This window comes from Tachypleus tridentatus, chromosome 12 (genome assembly GCF_004210375.1).
Source record: "Tachypleus tridentatus isolate NWPU-2018 chromosome 12, ASM421037v1, whole genome shotgun sequence".
Classification (NCBI taxonomy): Eukaryota; Metazoa; Arthropoda; class Merostomata; order Xiphosura; family Limulidae; genus Tachypleus; species Tachypleus tridentatus.
Window position 1 is genome coordinate 117,341,935 of NC_134836.1, and position 20,858 is coordinate 117,362,792.

Genomic DNA, 20,858 nt, shown 5'->3' on the forward strand with positions numbered 1-20,858 from the left:
TCAAACCAAGAGCTTACTTAATTTACTCTACTTGTTGAGTCATTAGTCAAACCAATAGCTTACTTAATTTACTCTACTTGTTGAGTCATTAGTCAAACCAATAGCTTACTTAATTTACTCTACTTGTTGAGTCATTAGTCAAACCAATAGCTTGCTTAATTTACTCTACTTGTTGAGTCATTAGTCAAACCAAGAGCTTGCTTAATTTACTCTACTTGTTGAGTCATTAGTCAAACCAAGAGCTTACTTAATTTACTCTACTTGTTGAGTCATTAGTCAAACCAATAGCTTGCTTAATTTACTCTACTTGTTGAGTCATTAGTCAAACCAAGAGCTTACTTAATTTACTCTACTTGTTGAGTCATTAGTCAAACCAAGAGCTTACTTAATTTACTCTACTTGTTGAGTCATTAGTCAAACCAAGAGCTTACTTAATTTACTCTACTTGTTGAGTCATTAGTCAAACCAATAGCTTACTTAATTTACTCTACTTGTTGAGTCATTAGTCAAACCAAGAGCTTACTTAATTTACTCTACTTGTTGAGTCATTAGTCAAACCAAGAGCTTACTTAATTTACTCTACTTGTTGAGTCATTAGTCAAACCAATAGCTTACTTAATTTACTCTACTTGTTGAGTCATTAGTCAAACCAATAGCTTACTTAATTTACTCTACTTGTTGAGTCATTAGTCAAACCAAGAGCTTACTTAATTTACTCTACTTGTTGAGTCATTAGTCAAACCAATAGCTTACTTAATTTACTCTACTTGTTGAGTCATTAGTCAAACCAATAGCTTACTTAATTTACTCTACTTGTTGAGTCATTAGTCAAACCAATAGCTTACTTAATTTACTCTACTTGTTGAGTCATTAGTCAAACCAACAGCTTACTTAATTTACTCTACTTGTTGAGTCATTAGTCAAACCAAGAGCTTACTTAATTTACTCTACTTGTTGAGTCATTAGTCAAACCAAGAGCTTACTTAATTTACTCTACTTGTTGAGTCATTAGTCAAACCAAGAGCTTACTTAATTTACTCTACTTGTTGAGTCATTAGTCAAACCAAGAGCTTACTTAATTTACTCTTTAGAATAAGTTTTACTTCTTCTCAAATACGTGTTCAACCATCGTTTGAAACCAATACATTCAACCATCGTTTGAAACCAATACATTCAATATCTTTACTGCTTGGAAAACACAAGCAGTTCACTGACGATGACGCAATAAAACACAAATACAGTAAATACTTTGTTCCTTCCATCCTAGATAATGTCTATATGGAGTCTTCGTCAGCGAATGCAGGAACATCTAAACCATGAGATCAATGGGTTACATTCCCCATTTATTTAAAATTAAAGTCGTTGCATTACAGCGCTAGAGTCTGACTGATTAACCTCCCATTTGACTTGAGCTCGATGTCGCAGAGGTGCCTGATTTTGATTGTCTTTGTGATATTTAGTCACAGCATCTGTCCCTGCATCTTCCTTCTTCTCTAGATATCAGCTTGAAGTCATTGCTATAGAAACTGCCTCAGTTAGAGTGAAAATATCCTCCTGAACCATATGGTGTTTCTTGATCTCCCAAATAGTCCCTGACAAATTTAACCTATATAGTGTTTCTTGGTTTCCCAAATATGTCTTGAAAAACTAAACCTATGCGATGTTCCTTGGACTCCCAAGTAGTAACCTGATGAGCTTAATAAAGGGAGTGTTTCTTGGTTTTCCTGGTAGTCCATTGACAAACTTATCCACTTCATTATATGCTAAAACCATTACAAGGTGAGATTTACAGATTGTCTTGGAAAGCAGATAGACTAAGCGCTGCTCCTCTTTCAAGACGAAATATTTAAAACAGAATATAAAAGATCTTTATTCAATCAAACACAGTGTACCTGCTGACACTCATACACTGTACAGTCGTCTTCTATTGGATTCGTGAATTAACGAACATATTTTCTTTCCCAGGATGACTTCCCTTCAACGAACTCACTTTAAATATAATGTCTTTTTTACTTAACAGGATTTATTAATGCAACTAGCACTTGCCACATGACTGCTCATTCTTATTGAAGATAGAGAAGGCCGTAATATCGTTATATTTTTTGACCTAACAGTTAAGGACACAAGTGTCGTTTACATTCTGGTACAATATACATCATTACAAGAGTAAATTCCGTGGAAAGAACAACTGTTCCCCAGTGACTCGGCAGTAAGTCAGTGAGCTTACAATGTTTACGTTTCGATATTGCTGTGATGAGAGCACAGATAATTCATTGTGCAGTTTTGTGCTTTACAACAACAATATAAAAAGGATTAACATTATCTCTAAAGAACACAAAAAGAGCAAAGGTACGTAAAAGTCAAATTAGTGGTTTTCTAGACCACGTGAAAACTGCATAGATTTAGAAAGAAGAAAAATTTTGTATGTGCATACTATGTTTGCCTAATTTCCATTCAAATAACTAACTTATCTTTAACTTATTTAAGAACAAAAAGAGTTATAAATTAATGTTACAATATAGTTTCCCTTTTTTTCATCATTGCTATTTCTAAAACAAGATTTCATCGGTGACAACATATTTTTATATATTATAGCAAAAGTTTCTTTAACATTTTTGAACAGCTCTACACAAGAACTATAACATAACATCCAACCGTAATTTTGAGAATCTCTTGTTAATAAACAGAATAGTAGAACTTGACTATTACCCTAACTGTACATTCACCCGATAACTGTAAATGGATTATACCTGTACATTTTCTTCGTTCCATAAAATTGCGTTAAATAATATTTTGCAAAGAGGGCGTTGCATTTCATTACTATGGCGGGTAAAGGAGAAGATCGTGATATTCGGCAGAGAAAACATAGTAAACGAAAACAAGAATCTAAACATGAAGTTACGAGAAAGATCCGTAGAAAAGCTGATGTAGCGAAGACTTTCTTACCTTTTGAAATGAAGACCTTACTTATAGCAATTTTAGGTAAGAATAAACCATTTATTAAGTGCAAATGTACCCAACTAACCCCCCCCCCTTCTCTCTCTAGGTGTTTGGGTATATAAATTTGTATACCCGGGAGGGTCGGGTACACTAGACATCTTCCTCCTTCCTTCTCATTGTTTGACTGGACTTATTTGTATATTTAAAGTAAATACATGAGGGTCAGAGTGATGAGCATAGCTCAGGCCTTTTTCAGAGCAATGTCTATGTATATTGCTTTTACAGATTTTCTAAGTCTAGAACATAGGTGGCCTGTTTTATTTTAGCACTCGTGTGTGTGCGTGTATATATATATATATATATATATATATATATATTTAAGTTTTTATTGCTTTTTTGTATTTATTATTGTTTTATTGCTTTTTTTAATACTTAATTTAAATTAATGACGTAATGTATAAGTTTATCAGGGAGAGGTGTTTAGGTCTTTCTTCATCATATATGCAATACTTGTCTAGTTGACATAACAACTAAGTTTTTCTCCAATTTTTATCGAAATATTTTATTGTGCAATGTAGAAGTTTATCTGGTATTGTTTGTGTATTAAAATGTTTGTGCATGAACTTTGAGGAAGTGGTTTTGGGTTTTCTATGTGCTGTTGTAATTAATGTATTCTGTAATGATTGTAGTTTGATTTGCAGTTGTTTTTACTTATGTTAATCCATGCAGGAGCTGCATAGTCTACTACTGGTATAATATATGTTTTCAGGTGTTCCATAATTTTTACCAGTTAGACTCCTAGCATAGTTTATTCTTTGCCAAATTTTAGTTTTTATGTTATTTACATGTTTTATTCAGGTAAGTTTATAATCATATGTTAGTCCTAAAAATTTTGCAGATGTAGCAGTCTGGAGAAATGCTCCATTCATTTAAATCTGGGGTTGAACTTTTTTGATGTTTTGTTGATTTTGAAAATATCACTAATTGTGTCTTTGCTGTGTTTATTTTGATTCTATATTTTTGGCAGTATTCACTTATTCTGTTTAGTTGAGGTTGTATGTTAGTGGCTGCACTCTTCCAAATTGCTATATCATCAGCTAACTGTGACAAGTATCCATGATTTAGGTCTTTAAGTGGCATATTATTCACATACATGATGAAGAGAATAGGACTAACCACCCCTCATTGAGGAATTCCAGCTTCTGGAGTGAAGAACTCTGATTAAGTTCCCTCTATGTTTACTCTGCATTTTCTATTTTCCAAAAAGTTAGATAACCAGCAAATAATTCCATGCAGTAGTCCCATTTCATTCATATAAAACCGAAGACCATTGTGCCATACAGTGTCAAATGCTTTCTCAATATCGAGGAAGCAAGCGACAGTGCATTCTTTTTCATTATAACTATTTATTATCATTTCATTTAACCTAATTAAATGATCTGTTGTTTGTCTAAATTTTCTAAAACCGTTTTGTTCCTCTAATAATTTTGAAGTAATCTCAAAACATGTAAAGAGTGTTACTTATTATTTGTTCAAGAATTTTGCCTACACATCTGGTCAGGCTGATTGGTCAATAACATTTTGCCTTATTAGCTGGTTTTCCTTTTTTGTAGAACATTAGTATATTAGCTTTCTTCCATGAAACTGGGATGTATCCAGAGTAGAAAGATAAATTAAAGATAGCTAATAGATGGTCAAATAATTTTGGAGTGTCTTTTTGAGGAGAATTGTTTGTATGCCATCATTTCCTGGTAATTTGTTTTTGGAATTCTTGATTGCTTGTTTGAGTTCAGTTAATGTGATTTTTTTGGTGAGCAATAGAGTATTATAGTCACAAGTATAATCAGTGTTATTGTTAATAATATTGATCGGAAAGTATGGTTTGTGTAATTCTATGTTATTTGTTACATGGTTGTTTACTTTGTTGTAGAAATAGTTCATGTCTGGGTCATTATGTGTTTTGAATGTTTTTTTTGTAGCTGATGTCTAAAGGCTTCTGCTTTTTCTTTATTGGTGTTTGTGAAGGTGTTATATTCCAGTGTTGGCTATTTTCTTGAAGTAGCTTCACTGGTGCATCATTTTAGGTATGACCTAAACATTCTAGGGTCAGTTTGTTCATTTAGTTGGGAGCAGAAATTGTCCCATTTTTTTTGTTTTAATTTCTGTTCTGATTTTGTTTCTGGCACTGTTTATTTGCGTTTTTGTTTCTTGATCTTTTGTTGCCATGAAATGTCTTCTTAGTTGTCTTCGTTGTTTTATCAGTATTAATAGTTGTTAATTCGAACACAGCTATTCAAAATTCAGGCTGGTGACAACTGTCAGTGTCTTTGTGTCAGTCACAAAGTAAAATCTCACAACTGCAATAAATTTTAACATTTTAAATACAGGCATAAATTTAGTGTGAAATAGATATACACTGCTGGTCAAAATCTTAAGGCCAATGAACATAAAGAAAAAAATATGCATTTTGCGTTGTTAGACTCAACCACTTATTTGAGTAGAGTTTCGAAAGATGAAAATAAGAAATAGGAAAATAAAAATAAAAAACTCTTTTTAGCATTTAATAGCTAATGCTTGAACACAAATGACTAAATTTCGTTACTGTTTACCGATTAATGCTTCGTTTCAGAATGGTCTTAAACTTTTGAGCAGCTAGTATTTAGGCTAATTTCATAGTGTTCACATTTTCACTATTAACTGCTACAAAAGTTTTATTTTTATTTTCCCTTTTTCTTATTTTCATCTTTCGAAGCTCTACTCAAATAAGTGTTTGAGTCTAACAATGCAAAATGCATATTTTTTCTTTATATTCATTGGCCTTAAGATTTTGGCCAGCAGTGTATTATTGTAGTAGGCATGAGCTTCCAGTTTACTTGAACCATTTCATTTCTGAATGTTTGGAATGAACTTCAAAATTATAATTTGTAGCCTGTCACATATTTAACTATTTAAAAAATTTTTTATGTAGCGATCGTGTATTGCTTTGTCTACGGTACCTTACATCATTATAAAATTTTAGTGTAACTTGATGGAAGTTAACTAAACAGATTTAGAAGTATTAGAAATTTTGTATTTAATGCAGTATGTAATTTTGTGTGTGTATAAAAACAATACTAATAATAGTAGGCTTAAGTTTTCACTTTTGGAATGTTATGTTTATCTTGTGCATAACTGCTTCTTTTTCTGTGTGACCTATATTTAAAATAAAAGATGGTGGAGGTAATTGCTAAACCACATTTTGTTCTGAAAACCCTCTAATTGTAGTAACTTCTGGTTAAAATAACAAAGAAAAGTTTAAGATAAAATTATTCTAACAACTGCGGCCATAACTCCATTACAACTATAGCCATCCAACAAATATCCAAAATAATTTGGATCAATAACACAGTGTCGTCAGACAAATTATTGCATAACTTGGCAAAAATAATCGTAAATGAAAATATATGAATGTAGGCTTGCAGATAAAATTTGTAGAACTAAAGACAAATGTGCCTAAACTTTCACATTTATGTTATTACCTTTTCTAGATTGTGAAAAAACATTTAATATAAAATTCCATGTTTATACTAACACTTGAAATTTTTTGGAGTCTCCACCAAACCACTTGAAAAATATTAAGTCCTATTTTTGCATAGAGCATAATTTATTTATTTTTTTAATTATGATTTCCTAACTATAATTCTATTTGAACGTTTTCTGTATTGCAGTGATTTCTCATGATGTTTTCATGGCTAAATACTCAGATTTCTTATTTTAATTTCTCTGGAACTAAGGACAAGATTTAGTATAACATTGCCTAAAACGAGAAACATTTGACACTGCTATCTAGCATACTTCAAAGTGTGTTAAAACAAATATATTCTTACCTTCTCTAGAAGTAGTGGTAAGATTTAATGTCAAATTGCCTAATTGTATTAATCCAAAGATACTCCCAATATTACCTTCTCCAAAAGTAAGAACAAAATTTACCATGAAATTCTGACCTCTAGGATTTTTCAATGAGAAAAAAAACTATCTCCTGCAACGTTTAGAAATTCTTCAGAGATAGTCTGTTTTTATAAGCTACATAACCTTTATATATTTATTTCTCATGCTTCTAATTGTTAATCGTAGCCTGTTAAACAAACAGATTTTAATGTATGCCTTAAAATATTTCAAACATTAATTTTCCTGTTTTACATGAACAAATTTAGTTTGCAAGTGTACATCAGAACCATTAGTTGAACACTTCCAATAATTGTTTTCACATTTTTTTTATAGCTCTCATCTGTGGAGGCTTAAATAGGTAAGTCCCTGGTCTGTGTTTTAAGGTAAGGTTAGGTCTGGATTTTGAAGCAAGTTTTACATAAAATACAATTCTAATGAGAAACACTGTATGTCTTAGAAAATTGAAAACACTAATAATAAGTGTGTATTGATTTGGTACAATCGTGTTTTAACACAACAGCACTACAAGATGTCATGTTTCAATGTAAATAGTTTTGATTAATATAACTATTGGTATTTGATGGAAAAGATGCTTTACATCTCAGGTTAATTAGTGGACCTAAAATGTTAGTAACTGTAGAAAACTTATTAATGCAGTTCTACATGCCATTAATCAAATGTTTATCATAAATTAGATGTGCCCTTTAAAATCTTAAGTCATTAAGAAAAAAGAAATACATGTCAGGGTAAAGTCATTTTGATAATGATTACAGAGGATCATTTGTCCCATTTGTTATGCCCCCTCACCCAGGAAAAAAACAAAACATTGAGAACATCAAATTAAACGTAGCCACTCGTATATATGTGCATCAAAAATTAAACCTACAATAAAACACCCAACAATGAAACATTACTCATGTTTTGATTCCACTACAAAAGTTTGTAATTAAATAAAGCTACACAATGAGATATTCATGCTGTGCCCAGCACAAGTATCAAAACTCCGTGTTTAGCCTTCAGACTTAATGCTGAGCAGTTTGATAACACTCGGACCAAATTACATCCATCTTGAATATGTGTAACAAATCACCTACAGTTATTCATAAAAAAAATACATTTTTAGGTTCTTTATTATAACCTGTATTGTTTAAATCCCAAGTTTCATTGTTTTAAGTAGTGAGGAAACGTTATGTAAAAGTGTTCCAAACTGTGAGTAACATAACTTGTACAAGGCTATGGTAGGTTAAGGTTAAAAAATTTCGGTAATAGTGAAGTTGAGATCCATTACAGGAAACATAGTTTGAACATAACATTTAATTAACTAATACTTTAATTCTGATCTGTGTAGATAGATTGTTGTGATCAGAAGTTTTGTCTTCAAGAGAACCATTCCACCTCCTTTCTTAATTTTTTCTTTTCTGATTCTACTATTACAAACTCCACTGATAGTATTCTCTCATACCTCCATCCCCTTGTGGGAGCCTACCCAGTAACAGTAGGTCATCTGACCCACAAGTTTTGGTATAGTATGGCAGATCTGTAGTAATTGTGGGTATTTGTGAATTTTCATAGTAAGAGCTCCTGCTTATAAGGGTTATTGTGGATGTAGGCAAATAAATATCCCCCGTTGCCTCTGTTTTTTCTACAATACAAAATAGTCTAAGATTCTAACAGCTCCAAACAAGTGTTTCCTTGCATCAAGTATCACTAATGGTTATGTTTTTTTACAGATTATGGTGTATGCTTGACCAGGCCCCTCTGTATGTCTTTAAGTTGTTCTGTGTGCTATTTCACATTCACTCATGATTTCTTCCTACCTTTTAATGCTGGTGATCTCAAGTTTTATTTTACCTGTTTATTTGATCAGTATAAAATTGTTCATTCTAACTGATAAAAGTTCAATGAACATAACTCAATAGTGTTAAATTTTGGTATTGTCTTGGAAATTTGTAGATAAAACAAAATAGCATCTTATATGATGATTTTTTATGTACTGGTCTTTTGTATTAGATCAAAGTAGGCTTCATATAAAATGTGTTTTGAGATGACCACTATTATTTCATTATTTATAGCTACCATCAGTACACGATGTTTGAGAACGATCGCCATTTTTCTCATCTTTCCAATTTAGAGAGGGAGATGACTTTTAGGACAGAAATGGTATGAAGTGCACTAGACATAAACAATGTACTTATATTTAAGTTGGAATAGAATTCCTGAACTTATAAATTTTAAGACCAGTTTTTTTGGAATTGTCAATATTTGATTAAAAAAACAAACTGAATCTGACGTTTTGTTACTGTGATAGAAATATTTACAAGTTTTATCGAGAAACAATAACAAGGAGTAAAAGCCGTGATGGAAAACTTGTTTTAAGTCAACTATTAAAAAAATGTAATTCTGTCTTTGTTGATTATGTAATTTTATACAAAAAACTCTCAAATTAATGCAATAACACCGTAATTTTTAATGTTATTTAAATTCAATTTGTTTCAGAATTAATCTTTTCTTTTTTTTTACCATAACTGGAAAGTTATTTATTTTTGTTTAGTAATATAATCTTCAAGGATGCTAGGACAATGAAGAAGGTTTGATTTCTTCTAGTTGTTATTTTGTGTATGTTTTCTAGTGCTAGGTTTACTTTAATTAATTTCAGTGCAAAACTTCAATGGGTCTATGTTTTTCAGAATGTTACTTGTGAAGTAGAAATTTCAAAAATGTTTCTTTTTATACCATCTCTTGCAATTTAAGATAATTAAAAGTATTACTTAGAATAATTAATATGCATCACCACAATTTCTTTAATCTCAAAGTTTGTTACTCTAAAGACAGAACACAAAACAGATGACACATTTAGCTACTGTTTAACTAGTTTTTGTTATTTCTTCCATGATACAAAACCCTGTATCTGTTTCATGTTGGGTTTTTTTCATTTATTGCAAGCAGTTATACAACTAAAAAGTTTGTTTTATTTCATGGAAGAGATGATCTAATTTAACAAGTACATGAGCCTAATGAAGTAACAATTGTCATCAGGCTAAGGTTGCCAAACAGATATTTGGTAATATGTAACAGTTGTTTAAAATGCTTAACAGTTGTTTAGTTCAGTTTTAATTCAATTACAAATCATCTTTTGAAATACTTCAGACCAGACTCCTCAATTGGAACATAAAAATTAGGATAATGTTTTCTAAGAACATTTGACAAATACAGAATTTTTAAAATACTGTACTAAAATGCAGGTGTGTATAATATTTGTCATTAGTTGTGATGGTTCAAATATTTGCATACTTGGTGTAAAATAAATCAATTTGATCGGAAAAACCAATTCAGCATTTGTGGAATGTGTAAAGGTCAGAAATGGGTCCAATAAGGAAGTGAGATGTGACCTTTATAACATACTTCATTAATATCCATTTTGTAAAGAAATTCATATAAGTTTTTCGCTTTCCTTTCATTTTACAATGGGTGTTAATGTTAAAACCTTTTCTATAAGACAGTTTTCAAATAAATATTAAACACTTCTTTTCATTCAAGACATTTTTATGTCTGAGTGTATTAATTACAATGTTCCATAATCAACTATCAAAGAAGCCACTTGACTGCATAACACAATGAACACTTGATGATGCTTTCATAAAAGGGTCTGACATTGAATACTTCGACAGAAAGCATGCATTCGAAATAATAACTTTGATTGCTCATTAAAGTGCATTATAACATTGAAGATATCTATTGTTATATCATTCTGTAAACTGTTTAACTTTTGTTTTTTAACTGGATTTTGATTAAGTATGACTGAAGGAACAAATGAAAATATTAGTCATAAGGCAGTCTTACCACTTCGTGCATGACTCGTATTTTTATTCACACGTGAATGCAAACTTCCGAAATAAATCTAAGTGTCAATAAATGGAATGGTACAATTCATATGAATTTAACTTAATGGAATTTTATTGTAAATTGATGCATAAAGTAATATTTTTCAAAATCACTTGCAAATATCCATGCTTGATGCATGTGCAAACAATTCACTGTCATTAGGGTTGAACTGTAACAAATTTAACCAAAATCACACGTGTACTGACTTCTTATTGCTTAAAAATTTACAGGTAGTTAAATCATTTGCACAACTAGTAGTGTGGCACAACTTGTAGCGTGGCCATAGGATACTGTAAGACCAGTCAGATCATAGACTGACCACTCTTTTTTGTGGTATGTATTGCTATGACTTATGTTCTAAAACTTCCTTCTTTTGTATTATTACATTATGCTGGTGTGTGTATGTACAGTGTTTGTAGTTAAAATGGCTTGAGATTCAATCTCATAGCATCAAAATTTTAAAAATATTCTAAGTGTGGAAATGTCCCCAGATCTCCTTCCTCTAAAAATGGAATGGTTTTCATGTCAGTAGTATACACTGTACACTTTTTTGTGACATTTTTTAACTGTGACAATATTCTGACTGCTGAAACTGTGGCAGCAGAGGGCATGTGACATTGACAAACATAAATCTAACTGGTAAATGGTCCTGGTTGACCTTGTTTTGGCAGATGTCAGAATCAAGCCAGAAAGGTTGTGACATTATCTATAGTCATGATGAAACTTGTTTGTCTTTGCAAAATGGCAAAATTCCATTCATTTTCTATAAATAAATTGTTATTAAGTGTTTGAACACAACTGTTGAAACAAGTGACAAAACTGCATTTATTATGTGCACAAAAAAAAGCCTGAACCTAGTGTCAGGGTAGAGATAACAGAGTTACCTTACATAGGAACATTAATATTATGGAGTCATTTTACAATGATATAAACACATCTAACTACCATTACTCTACTTTTTGCTTTCCAAGCCAAGAATGCTTCAGCAATGAGACTTTTCACCGGTAACAGTTGTTCACTGTTGTTGTTTTTTTAGGGTTTATATTATATTTTAAAGCACTTACTCAAGATCCAATTTCCTACATTGCTGTTTTTTTTCCAGGGTTTATATTAAATATATTTCAAAACACTTACTAAAGCTCCAACTTCTTATGTTGTTTCTTATTTCAGGGTTTATATTATTCCTATTTTAAATCACTTATTGAAGCTCCAACTCTGTGGGAAGGTCTACACTCAATAATGAACGACAAACTGACTGAATATCCGGATACCATTAATACATTGAAACGTTTCAACCTCTATCCTGAGGTAGGCAGTACTTTCGACATAATTAACATTGCTGGATGTGTAATAAACTACATCTAATTAGCACAGCTAGATGTTTGATAGAAAAATGTCTAATTCTTGTGACCATCAACTGAAACATTTGAAGTTTTTTGTTATATTATTTAATGTTGTTTGAGAATCTCAGTTGAAAGTTTATTTTTTGTGATCCACACTTACGTTTACAAGTTTAGATTTTTAATTATTAGATACCACAAGTTTTTACACCGAAAGTTTGTTCGCTTTGTAAACTACTAATATTTTGTCAGGTTCGTGTTTTCTACTTTTAGATGCAATATAAAAACTAAAAAAAATTAAAACACAAGTTCCGAGTTTGAAAGACTTTTTTTTTGGAAATTTTTAGTGAAAAAATTGATCAAAAATTGCAAAACATCTGACAAGTTTTCAAAAGACAATCAAAAATTTTTCAGGGCAAGTGACTTTGCTAGCCAAACAAGCAGTAACTGTTGTTTTGTGATGTTTGAATTTTGTTCAGAGTTCTACGTTAGTCATCAAAATTGTTTGAAATATGCATTAACAGAGAAGCAAAACAAGTTGTTTCCTTTTATTTGTTTAGAAAAAAATCCCTTTAGAAAGCAAATTTTTTACACTGTTTTAAAAGTAGTTTCAAAATTTCATTGACAACTTCCAAAAGACTCAAATTCCTAACTGAAAATTTTTTAAAAGAAAAACTCAATTGCAAAACATTTTTGTTCCTGAAAGCCCTGACAAAAATGCCAAAAATAAATCCTGGAAGCAGAACTTAACAAATAACTTTAAATTCAGAATAACGTGTGTAGCTCTTAACATAAAATATTATTAGTGATTAGTCAAGAAAGGAAGCATTACCAGTAAATATCCACCACAGAAAGCATTCCTATGCCTGAAATATAAAGAAGAGTTTTAGAGTTTGGTGAGAGGATGAGAAATAATTCTAATCTGTAAAAAAGGGTGAGTTAATCTGATATAAAGGTGTTCCCTCTTCTAATTATTTTATGTTGAACTTGTTGATGGAATTGTCTGAAACTAATAAATGTAGATGTAAGACTTGAAAAGCAAAATTTTTTTTTTAATGGATTACTAAAATATTCCAAAGCTGTGAATTACACTTAGCCAAAAGTGTTGATGCTTATTACAGTTGTGTTCATTATTACTAACACAGATTGTGCTAGCTGGAGCATTCAAGATATTCCAGTCAGTCACTGACTATTACAAGATCCACACCATAGAATGTTGGCAAGTGAACAGAGGACAGGATATGTCTCCTGTGGAAAGCTGTGAAGGTCTAGTCTGAGATTTATGAGTGTAAGATTATCTTGTTGAAAGAAGAATGGATGGATTTAAATTTTAAATTTAGGGTAACTAAATTATCTTGTTAAAACAAGAATGGATGAAATTTAAATTTAGGGTAACTAAATTATCTTGTTAAAACAAGAATTGGTGATGAAATTTAAATTTAGGATTACTAAGTTATCTTGTTAAAACAAGAATGGTTCAAGTTAAATTCGAGGAAAGCCTAGTTTTGTACTGTGTGTCCACTATTGTTAAATCACAAAGAATCCTGTGCCAGAAAGTAGTAGTGAAATGTGGAATACAAGTTTATATATCTGTTTTTTTTTTCTTCTTCAAGGAGTTAGGTGCTTAGTTTGTTAAGAAGGATATTTTTAAAGTTTAAGCATTGTAAAGTTCCTGGGGTGATTTCAAGAATGAACCAGTGTAGACATTTGGTTATTAGAGTTAAAAATACATACAAAGAAGGTTTGTGTGTGTGTGTGATGATAGTAGAACAGTAAAGACTTTAAGTGTCATATTTATCATTGTGGTTGATCATTTTTAACTATAAACACATTAAATAAATAACTTTCAAACATTTTATCTTTATATCAGTTCAGCTGTTTTATGAGACTGTCAGATTTCCTGCAATGATATGTCTCGTACTCTTATATATGACTCACCATTTTAGTTTAATAACTTTTAGTTTTCGAAACTGCAGAAGGAGTAGTTAATTATAACATATCAAGTTTTTATATCAGTCTTTGACTATCATTTATTTTTGTTTAATATAAAATTGCTCAAGAAAAACTTTAACAACAACTTCTTTTTTACCACTAATAGGGAGGCTAATTAGTCTTGGCAAAAATCTTGCACTACATAGAATTTTAATGGATTAAATTTAGTCATAGTTATTTGTTTATTCCTCAAACTATTTTTCCTTATTCTGTTCTTTAAGGAAATATGAACTAGATTTATGGTTTGGGAAAATATGCATTGTTTTCATTAAAGTCTGAGTCTGTACATTGTTATTTATAACTGGTTCCATGTTAAGTTATATTAATGTTTAAAAAAAACTTAGGATGGACATAGAATGCACTGAGAAATAACTGTAGGAAATCACTAAAAACAAGAAGAAAAATTTTTGCTTTTATGCTTTAAGAACACTATTCAAGCTTTCTATCAGTTTTTAACTAACTCCACCTACTAATTCTCAGCTCTTTAGTACTATCTCAACACTTCCAGTTGTACCTCATGACCCCATCTATTCTTATTTCTTTAGTTCTGTCTCAACACTTCCAGTTGTAGCTCACAACACCTACCAATTCTTATTTCTTTAGTCCTATCTCAACACTTCCAGTTGTAGCTCACAACACCTACCAATTCTTATTTCTTTAGTACTATCTCAACACTTCCAGTTGTAGCTCACAACACCTACCAATTCTTATTTCTTTAGTCCTATCTCAACACTTCCAGTTGTAGCTCACAACACCTACCAATTCTTATTTCTTTAGTCCTATCTCAACACTTCCAGTTGTAGCTCACAACACCTACCAGTTCTTATTTCTTTAGTACTATCTCAACACTTCCAGTTGTAGCTCACAACACCTACCAATTCTTATTTCTTTGGTACTATCTCAACACTTCCAGTTGTGGCTCACAACACCTACCAATTCTTATTTCTTTAGTCCTATCTCAACACTTCCAGTTGTGGCTCACAACACCTACCAGTTCTTATTTCTTTGGTACTATCTCAACACTTCCAGTTGTGGCTCACAACACCTACCAGTTCTTATTTCTTTGGTCCTATCTCAACACTTCCAGTTGTAGCTCACAACACCTACCAATTCTTATTTCTTTAGTCCTATCTCAACACTTCCAGTTGTAGCTCACAACACCTACCAATTCTTATTTCTTTAGTACTATCTCAACACTTCCAGTTGTAGCTCACAACACCTACCAATTCTTATTTCTTTAGTCCTATCTCAACACTTCCAGTTGTAGCTCACAACACCTCCCAATTCTTATTTCTTTAGTCCTATCTCAGCACTTCCAGTTGTAGCTCACAACACCTCCCAATTCTTATTTCTTTAGTCCTATCTCAACACTTCCAGTTGTAGCTCACAACACCTCCCAATTCTTATTTCTTTAGTCCTATCTCAACACTTCCAGTTGTAGCTCACAACACCTCCCAATTCTTATTTCTTTAGTCCTATCTCAACACTTCCAGTTGTAGCTCACAACACCTCCCAATTCTTATTTCTTTAGTCCTATCTCAACACTTCCAGTTGTAGTTCACAACACCTCCCAATTCTTATTTCTTTAGTCCTATCTCAACACTTCCAGTTGTAGCTCACAACACCTCCCAATTCTTATTTCTTTAGTCCTATCTCAACACTTCCAGTTGTAGCTCACAACACCTCCCAATTCTTATTTCTTTAGTCCTATCTCAACACTTCCAGTTGTAACTCACAATGCGTATCTACTATAAGTGTTTTCCATGAAATATGTGTTGACGTTGCTGTGTATAACAAGTATGTATGAGAGTTTGAAACTGTGTTCTGTCACTTTTCTTTGTCAGCTAAATCTTGTTAACAAAAATAGCTGTTATAAATGTCAAAAGTACACTTACTGTCAAGTTTATTTTGTGAAAAACATCAGTTGTTTATTGTGTAAATATTCTTTATACTCTTAAGAGACACTGTTGAAACAAAACATTCAATAGATTGCCACATACAAATTTCATTGTCAGACAAACACCACATTTTGAACAAGTGACTATTTTTAATCTCCTTATAAAGGTATAACAAGTTTAAAAGTTACTTACTCCTTACAGTACATGATTATCTAATTAACAAAATAAACCTTTTTCTTGTTGCTGGGCAGAAAGTGTTATTTCCCAATTGCTTATGCCTAATGTAAATGGAAAAGACCTATTTTTCTCTTCAAACTTTGCTTTTGTGACTTGGAAGCATATAACGAAAACGTGATGGGAGACTATATTTGGGGCTGATACGTGAAAATGATTTACATTACAGTCACAAATCTCGAAAAACTACTCACTTCTAAACATATAACTTTAGTATAAATACATTTAAATCTTGATTCATATGTTGTTTTATTCAGACCTTTATGTAAATGAAACTGTACAAATTTGTGTTTTCACATAGAAAATAGGTTGATTTCTAAATTTCATTATCCAGGTCACAAAAGCAAAGTTTGAAGGGAATAATGACCATTTTCTGTACTTTTACAACATAAGCAATTAAGAAATAACACACACTATCCAGGAACAAAATTTGTGTTACATAGTGTAATGAACTAAAAACTTTTATCTTTTGTAACTTATGGCCCAAGAGAAAAAGGACCCAAAAACTTAATGTTTTTTAGGTCTCGGAGATCCTGCATACTTTTACATATCGGCAGTGTTTCTGTGGAACGGTTTAGTCAGTGCTACTCTCTTCCTTTATGGATATGTCTTAAGGTAATCCAACTTTTCTTGTACATCTATTAGCAATGAATTGGTTTATTTCTCACAAATTTTGTTTAGATTTTGTCAAAAAAAAATTAATTTTACCCTCTTTTTGTGAATTGTTGTAAAGTTTTGACACTTTATCTCATCTGTTTGATTATTTCAAAACTTATTATACATTTAGTATTTTTATTTTCTTACATCTTCTATGTTAATGTTACAGTTTCTATGTTTTTGAAATTAATGTGGTCACATGGCCTTGAAGTAAGAAGACCATAGCTAATCAGAGACATCTGTCATATTACAGTTGTTGTCTGTATTATGATATAATGAGAGAAAACAAACTTTACACACTAGTTTTGATTTAAAAAAAACAAAACGATTATTACAAAATATTTCCCAATGTGTCTGTCATGCACCAAAGTTTGTTCAAAATACTGCAAACCAAAAATCATACTTGGTGCAAGTTCAGTTTTGGTTGGTTAGTTTTTTGTGAGGAGCTATGTACAATATTATTGGCTTGGAGTAAAAACCTGTGTCTGTATCCTTATAAATCACTTACAAATATCCGTGCTCGATGTGTGTGCAAACAATTTACTGTCATTAGGGTTGAACTATAACAAAATTAACCAAAACCACGTTTCCTGACTTCTTATTGCCTAAAAATGTAAAGGTAGTTAAATGAAATGTATGCATTATTTGTTAGGTTTGTATAAAGCAGACAATTGCTCCAAAATATATTTCCTCTTATCAGTTTAGAATTTTACATGTGATGTTAAGGGTAATCATAAAACTATTGTAAATATTTTTTTCTTGAGCAAGATCTTACCACTGTCCAACTTTTGGGTATCCCAGTTACTGAACATGCTGTGGCAGATATTAGTGTAAAAATGTGCCAGTTAGAAAGAGAGGAAACTTCTCCAATAGATGAACTGATTCTTTCACAATGAAACAACTATGAAGCGATTTATTTACAAATGTAGTACAGGGTATGGATTGTTTTCTATATCCACAACTCTGTTGTTCTTGATGGATGCCTTAAATTTTTTTGGGGGAAAGAGAGGGGTTTGATTTGAGTATAGATTTAAGTATTTTATATTTGAAACAAACATTAACCTACAAATGGTACTTCTAGTTTAAACATAATGATATTTAGTGGTAAAAATTTGTGACTCTAATTTCATTTGGTTTAAACCTTCCTTTATAACTTTCGTTCTGTAGTGAATCAGTTGTTGGTGGCTTGATGTCGGTGTCATGTTTTTTTTTCAACCATGGAGAGGTAAGTTTATTTACGGGTGAAATCAAAACATTACATTGTTTACTGATATCAGTAATAGACATTCTACTAAATAAATAGGTCTGGCATGCTCTGATGGTTGAGGCACTCTGCTTGTACCCTTCCCACTCATGAGGGTGCTGTGATATGTTGTGACAATCATACTGACTGACACTACAATTGTTAGCTCAACACTTCTTAATCAGTTTGTAAAGATACTGACTGACACCACAATTGTTAGCTCAACACTCCTTAATCAGTTTGTAAAGATACTGACTGACACCATAATTGTTAGCTCAACTCTTCTTAATCAGTTTGTTAAGATACTGACTGACACCATAATTGTTAGCTTAACTCTTCTTAATCAGTTTGTAAAGATACTGACTGACACCATAATTGTTAGCTTAACTCTTCTTAATCAGTTTGTAAAGATACTGACTGACACCACAATTGTTAGCTCAACACTTTTTAATCAGTTTGTAAAGATACTGACTGACACCACAATTGTTAGCTCAACACTTCTTAATCAGTTTGTAAAGATACTGACTGACACCACAATTGTTAGCTCAACACTTCTTAATCAGTTTGTAAAGATACTGACTGACACCACAATTGTTAGCTCAACACTTCCATTCAATGAAATTATTGAAACCAATAAGATAAATTTGTAAATGTTTTAGTTTCCAAAAATGTGGTTTTAAAATTAAGAAAGTTGTGTTGAATATTTAGAGAGAAACCCAAGGATTACTGTAACAGATGCCAACCCTTCGTGTGAAGGTCGCCTGTCTTGTAGAAGATAGAGTTTCTCTGCCAGTGTTAAAGTGGCCTTCTGGATATAATCATAGACATATTCTTTATCTTTTATTAAATTCTTGAAAACCAACGTGACAATATGTACAGGCATTTGCATTTGAGACAATTTTTAAATTTGTGTAGTTGAGTTAAAACATGTAAGGGAACTTTTTTTTTTATCAAACACTGTTGGTTAATTCATTTAATATTTTCCTAGATTTTGTTATGTTTGTAAGAGATAAGCTCTTCCTGAATTTAAACAACTTACAAGATGAAGTTTTTAACATTTTCTTACTCGGGAGGCTGCTTGTGTTGATTAACCTAATGTTACAGTAGGACCTGACCAACCACCTACTATGTTTTGTATACAAAACCTCTTGACAAAAATACACATTTTTCTTACTTAGATCCATTTTTGTTTTAATTGTAAAAAGCTGTTTGTTGTAATGGTTAAGTGAATACTGACACATTTCAGTGTACAAGAGTACAGTGGACACCCCCTCTGAGAGAAAGTTTTGCTTATCCATTGTTTCTCTGTGAGATGCTGGCAGTTACCTTGACCTTGAGGTTTGGTTGACTTTAGTTTTCTTTTAGTAGTCTCTAAGTTGATAATAACATATTGCACATCAGTTTTGACTAAAGATGTCTTAAGATTATGCCATGAGAAACCCATTGAAACATTTTATTATTATACATATATTTAATATCCTTCTGTTCCAAACAAAAATGTCTTTTTTTCTTATGCTTAATATAAATACAACTGAATTGTAATTTGTTTTAACTTTAGTCTATTTGTTTATAATTAAAGAGAAAATAATACTTGTACATAGTGATGCTCTTAGTTTCATTCTTTATATTTAGGGTAAATGTTTGACAAATAATGAAGTGTGAAAACACCAGTGATATATTTTTAATTGGCCCAGCATGTCCAAGTGGTTAAAGCACTTGACTCGTAATCTGAAGGTCATGGGTTCAAATCCCCATCACACCAAACATGCTCACCATTTCAGCTGTGGGGACATTATAATGTGATGGACAGTCCCACTATTCGTTGGTGAAAGAGTAACCCAAGAGTTGGCAGTGGATGGAAATGACTAACTGCCTTCCCTCTAGTCTTACATTGTAAGTTAGGGACAGCTAGTGCAGATAGTCCTCGTGTAGCTTTGCACAAAATTCAAAACAAACCAAACCAAGTATTTTTATTTCTTCATGCAAAGGGTGACCTGTGATATACTCTTACACACACTACTCTCTTTTAAAATATGTATCTGAGAGTTCTTGGTTCAAGTCTAGTTTCTGTAAAATTACATTCTTAACTTTAGAGCCATAGGTGCATTATATGATAAAAAAAAAATCAAATTCCACTATTCAGTTTGATTATCCTAAAATTCTAGCAGTTTGAAGCTAGAGAACATGAACACAGACATTTAAAGGAATATTCACTTTTTTATTGTTCTTTATTTAGTTCACCATACCTTTTAATTTTTAGTCTTAGCAAAAAAAACCTAAAGCTCACTAAAAAAACAACAGAAGTATCTTTCATATCAAAGTGGAAAAATTGCTAAGATTTGGTTTGAGAAAACTTAGAACATTGCTGTGTTTCACCTTGTTAAAAAGGAATTGTCATGGTGAAACATACTGGTATTTTATGTTATCGCTGCAAGTTGACATAGTATTTTGTGTCATCACAACAAGTTAACATGGCAATGTCATGGTGAAACATAGCAATGTTTCTTGCCATCACTAAATGTTAATGCGGCACTGTCATGATGAAATCTTTTGTTGTCTCGTTGCAAGTTCTCTTGTGTTTCACGTTTTACTCTTGTTTCTGGTTTATTAGCCCTAACAGTACCTGAACCTTTGAGAGTTACAAGTAAAGAACACATGGACATTGTTAACCATTAAAGACACTTATGAACATTTTGTCATGTATTCAGTTATTTCTAACATTCACATGGACATTGTTTGAAACAT

At 31.7% G+C, this 20,858-nt stretch overlaps 2 protein-coding genes across 2 annotated transcripts in view; both read left to right on the forward strand.

Annotated features, from left to right (window-relative positions):
• Window positions 1–20,858, forward strand: part of LOC143234467 (receptor-type tyrosine-protein phosphatase N2-like) — a 562,455-nt gene that overhangs the window by 171,265 nt on the left and 370,332 nt on the right. The window lies entirely within an intron of this gene.
• Window positions 2,819–20,858, forward strand: part of LOC143234462 (protein C-mannosyl-transferase DPY19L1-like) — a 40,384-nt gene continuing 22,344 nt past the window's right edge. The window contains 8 exon segments of the mRNA XM_076471848.1: window positions 2,819–2,982; window positions 7,201–7,225; window positions 8,940–9,027; window positions 11,920–12,057; window positions 13,235–13,355; window positions 16,735–16,828; window positions 18,038–18,095; window positions 19,360–19,451. Of these exon segments, the coding sequence (XP_076327963.1) occupies window positions 2,823–2,982; window positions 7,201–7,225; window positions 8,940–9,027; window positions 11,920–12,057; window positions 13,235–13,355; window positions 16,735–16,828; window positions 18,038–18,095; window positions 19,360–19,451 (776 nt within the window). The 5' untranslated portion in view covers window positions 2,819–2,822.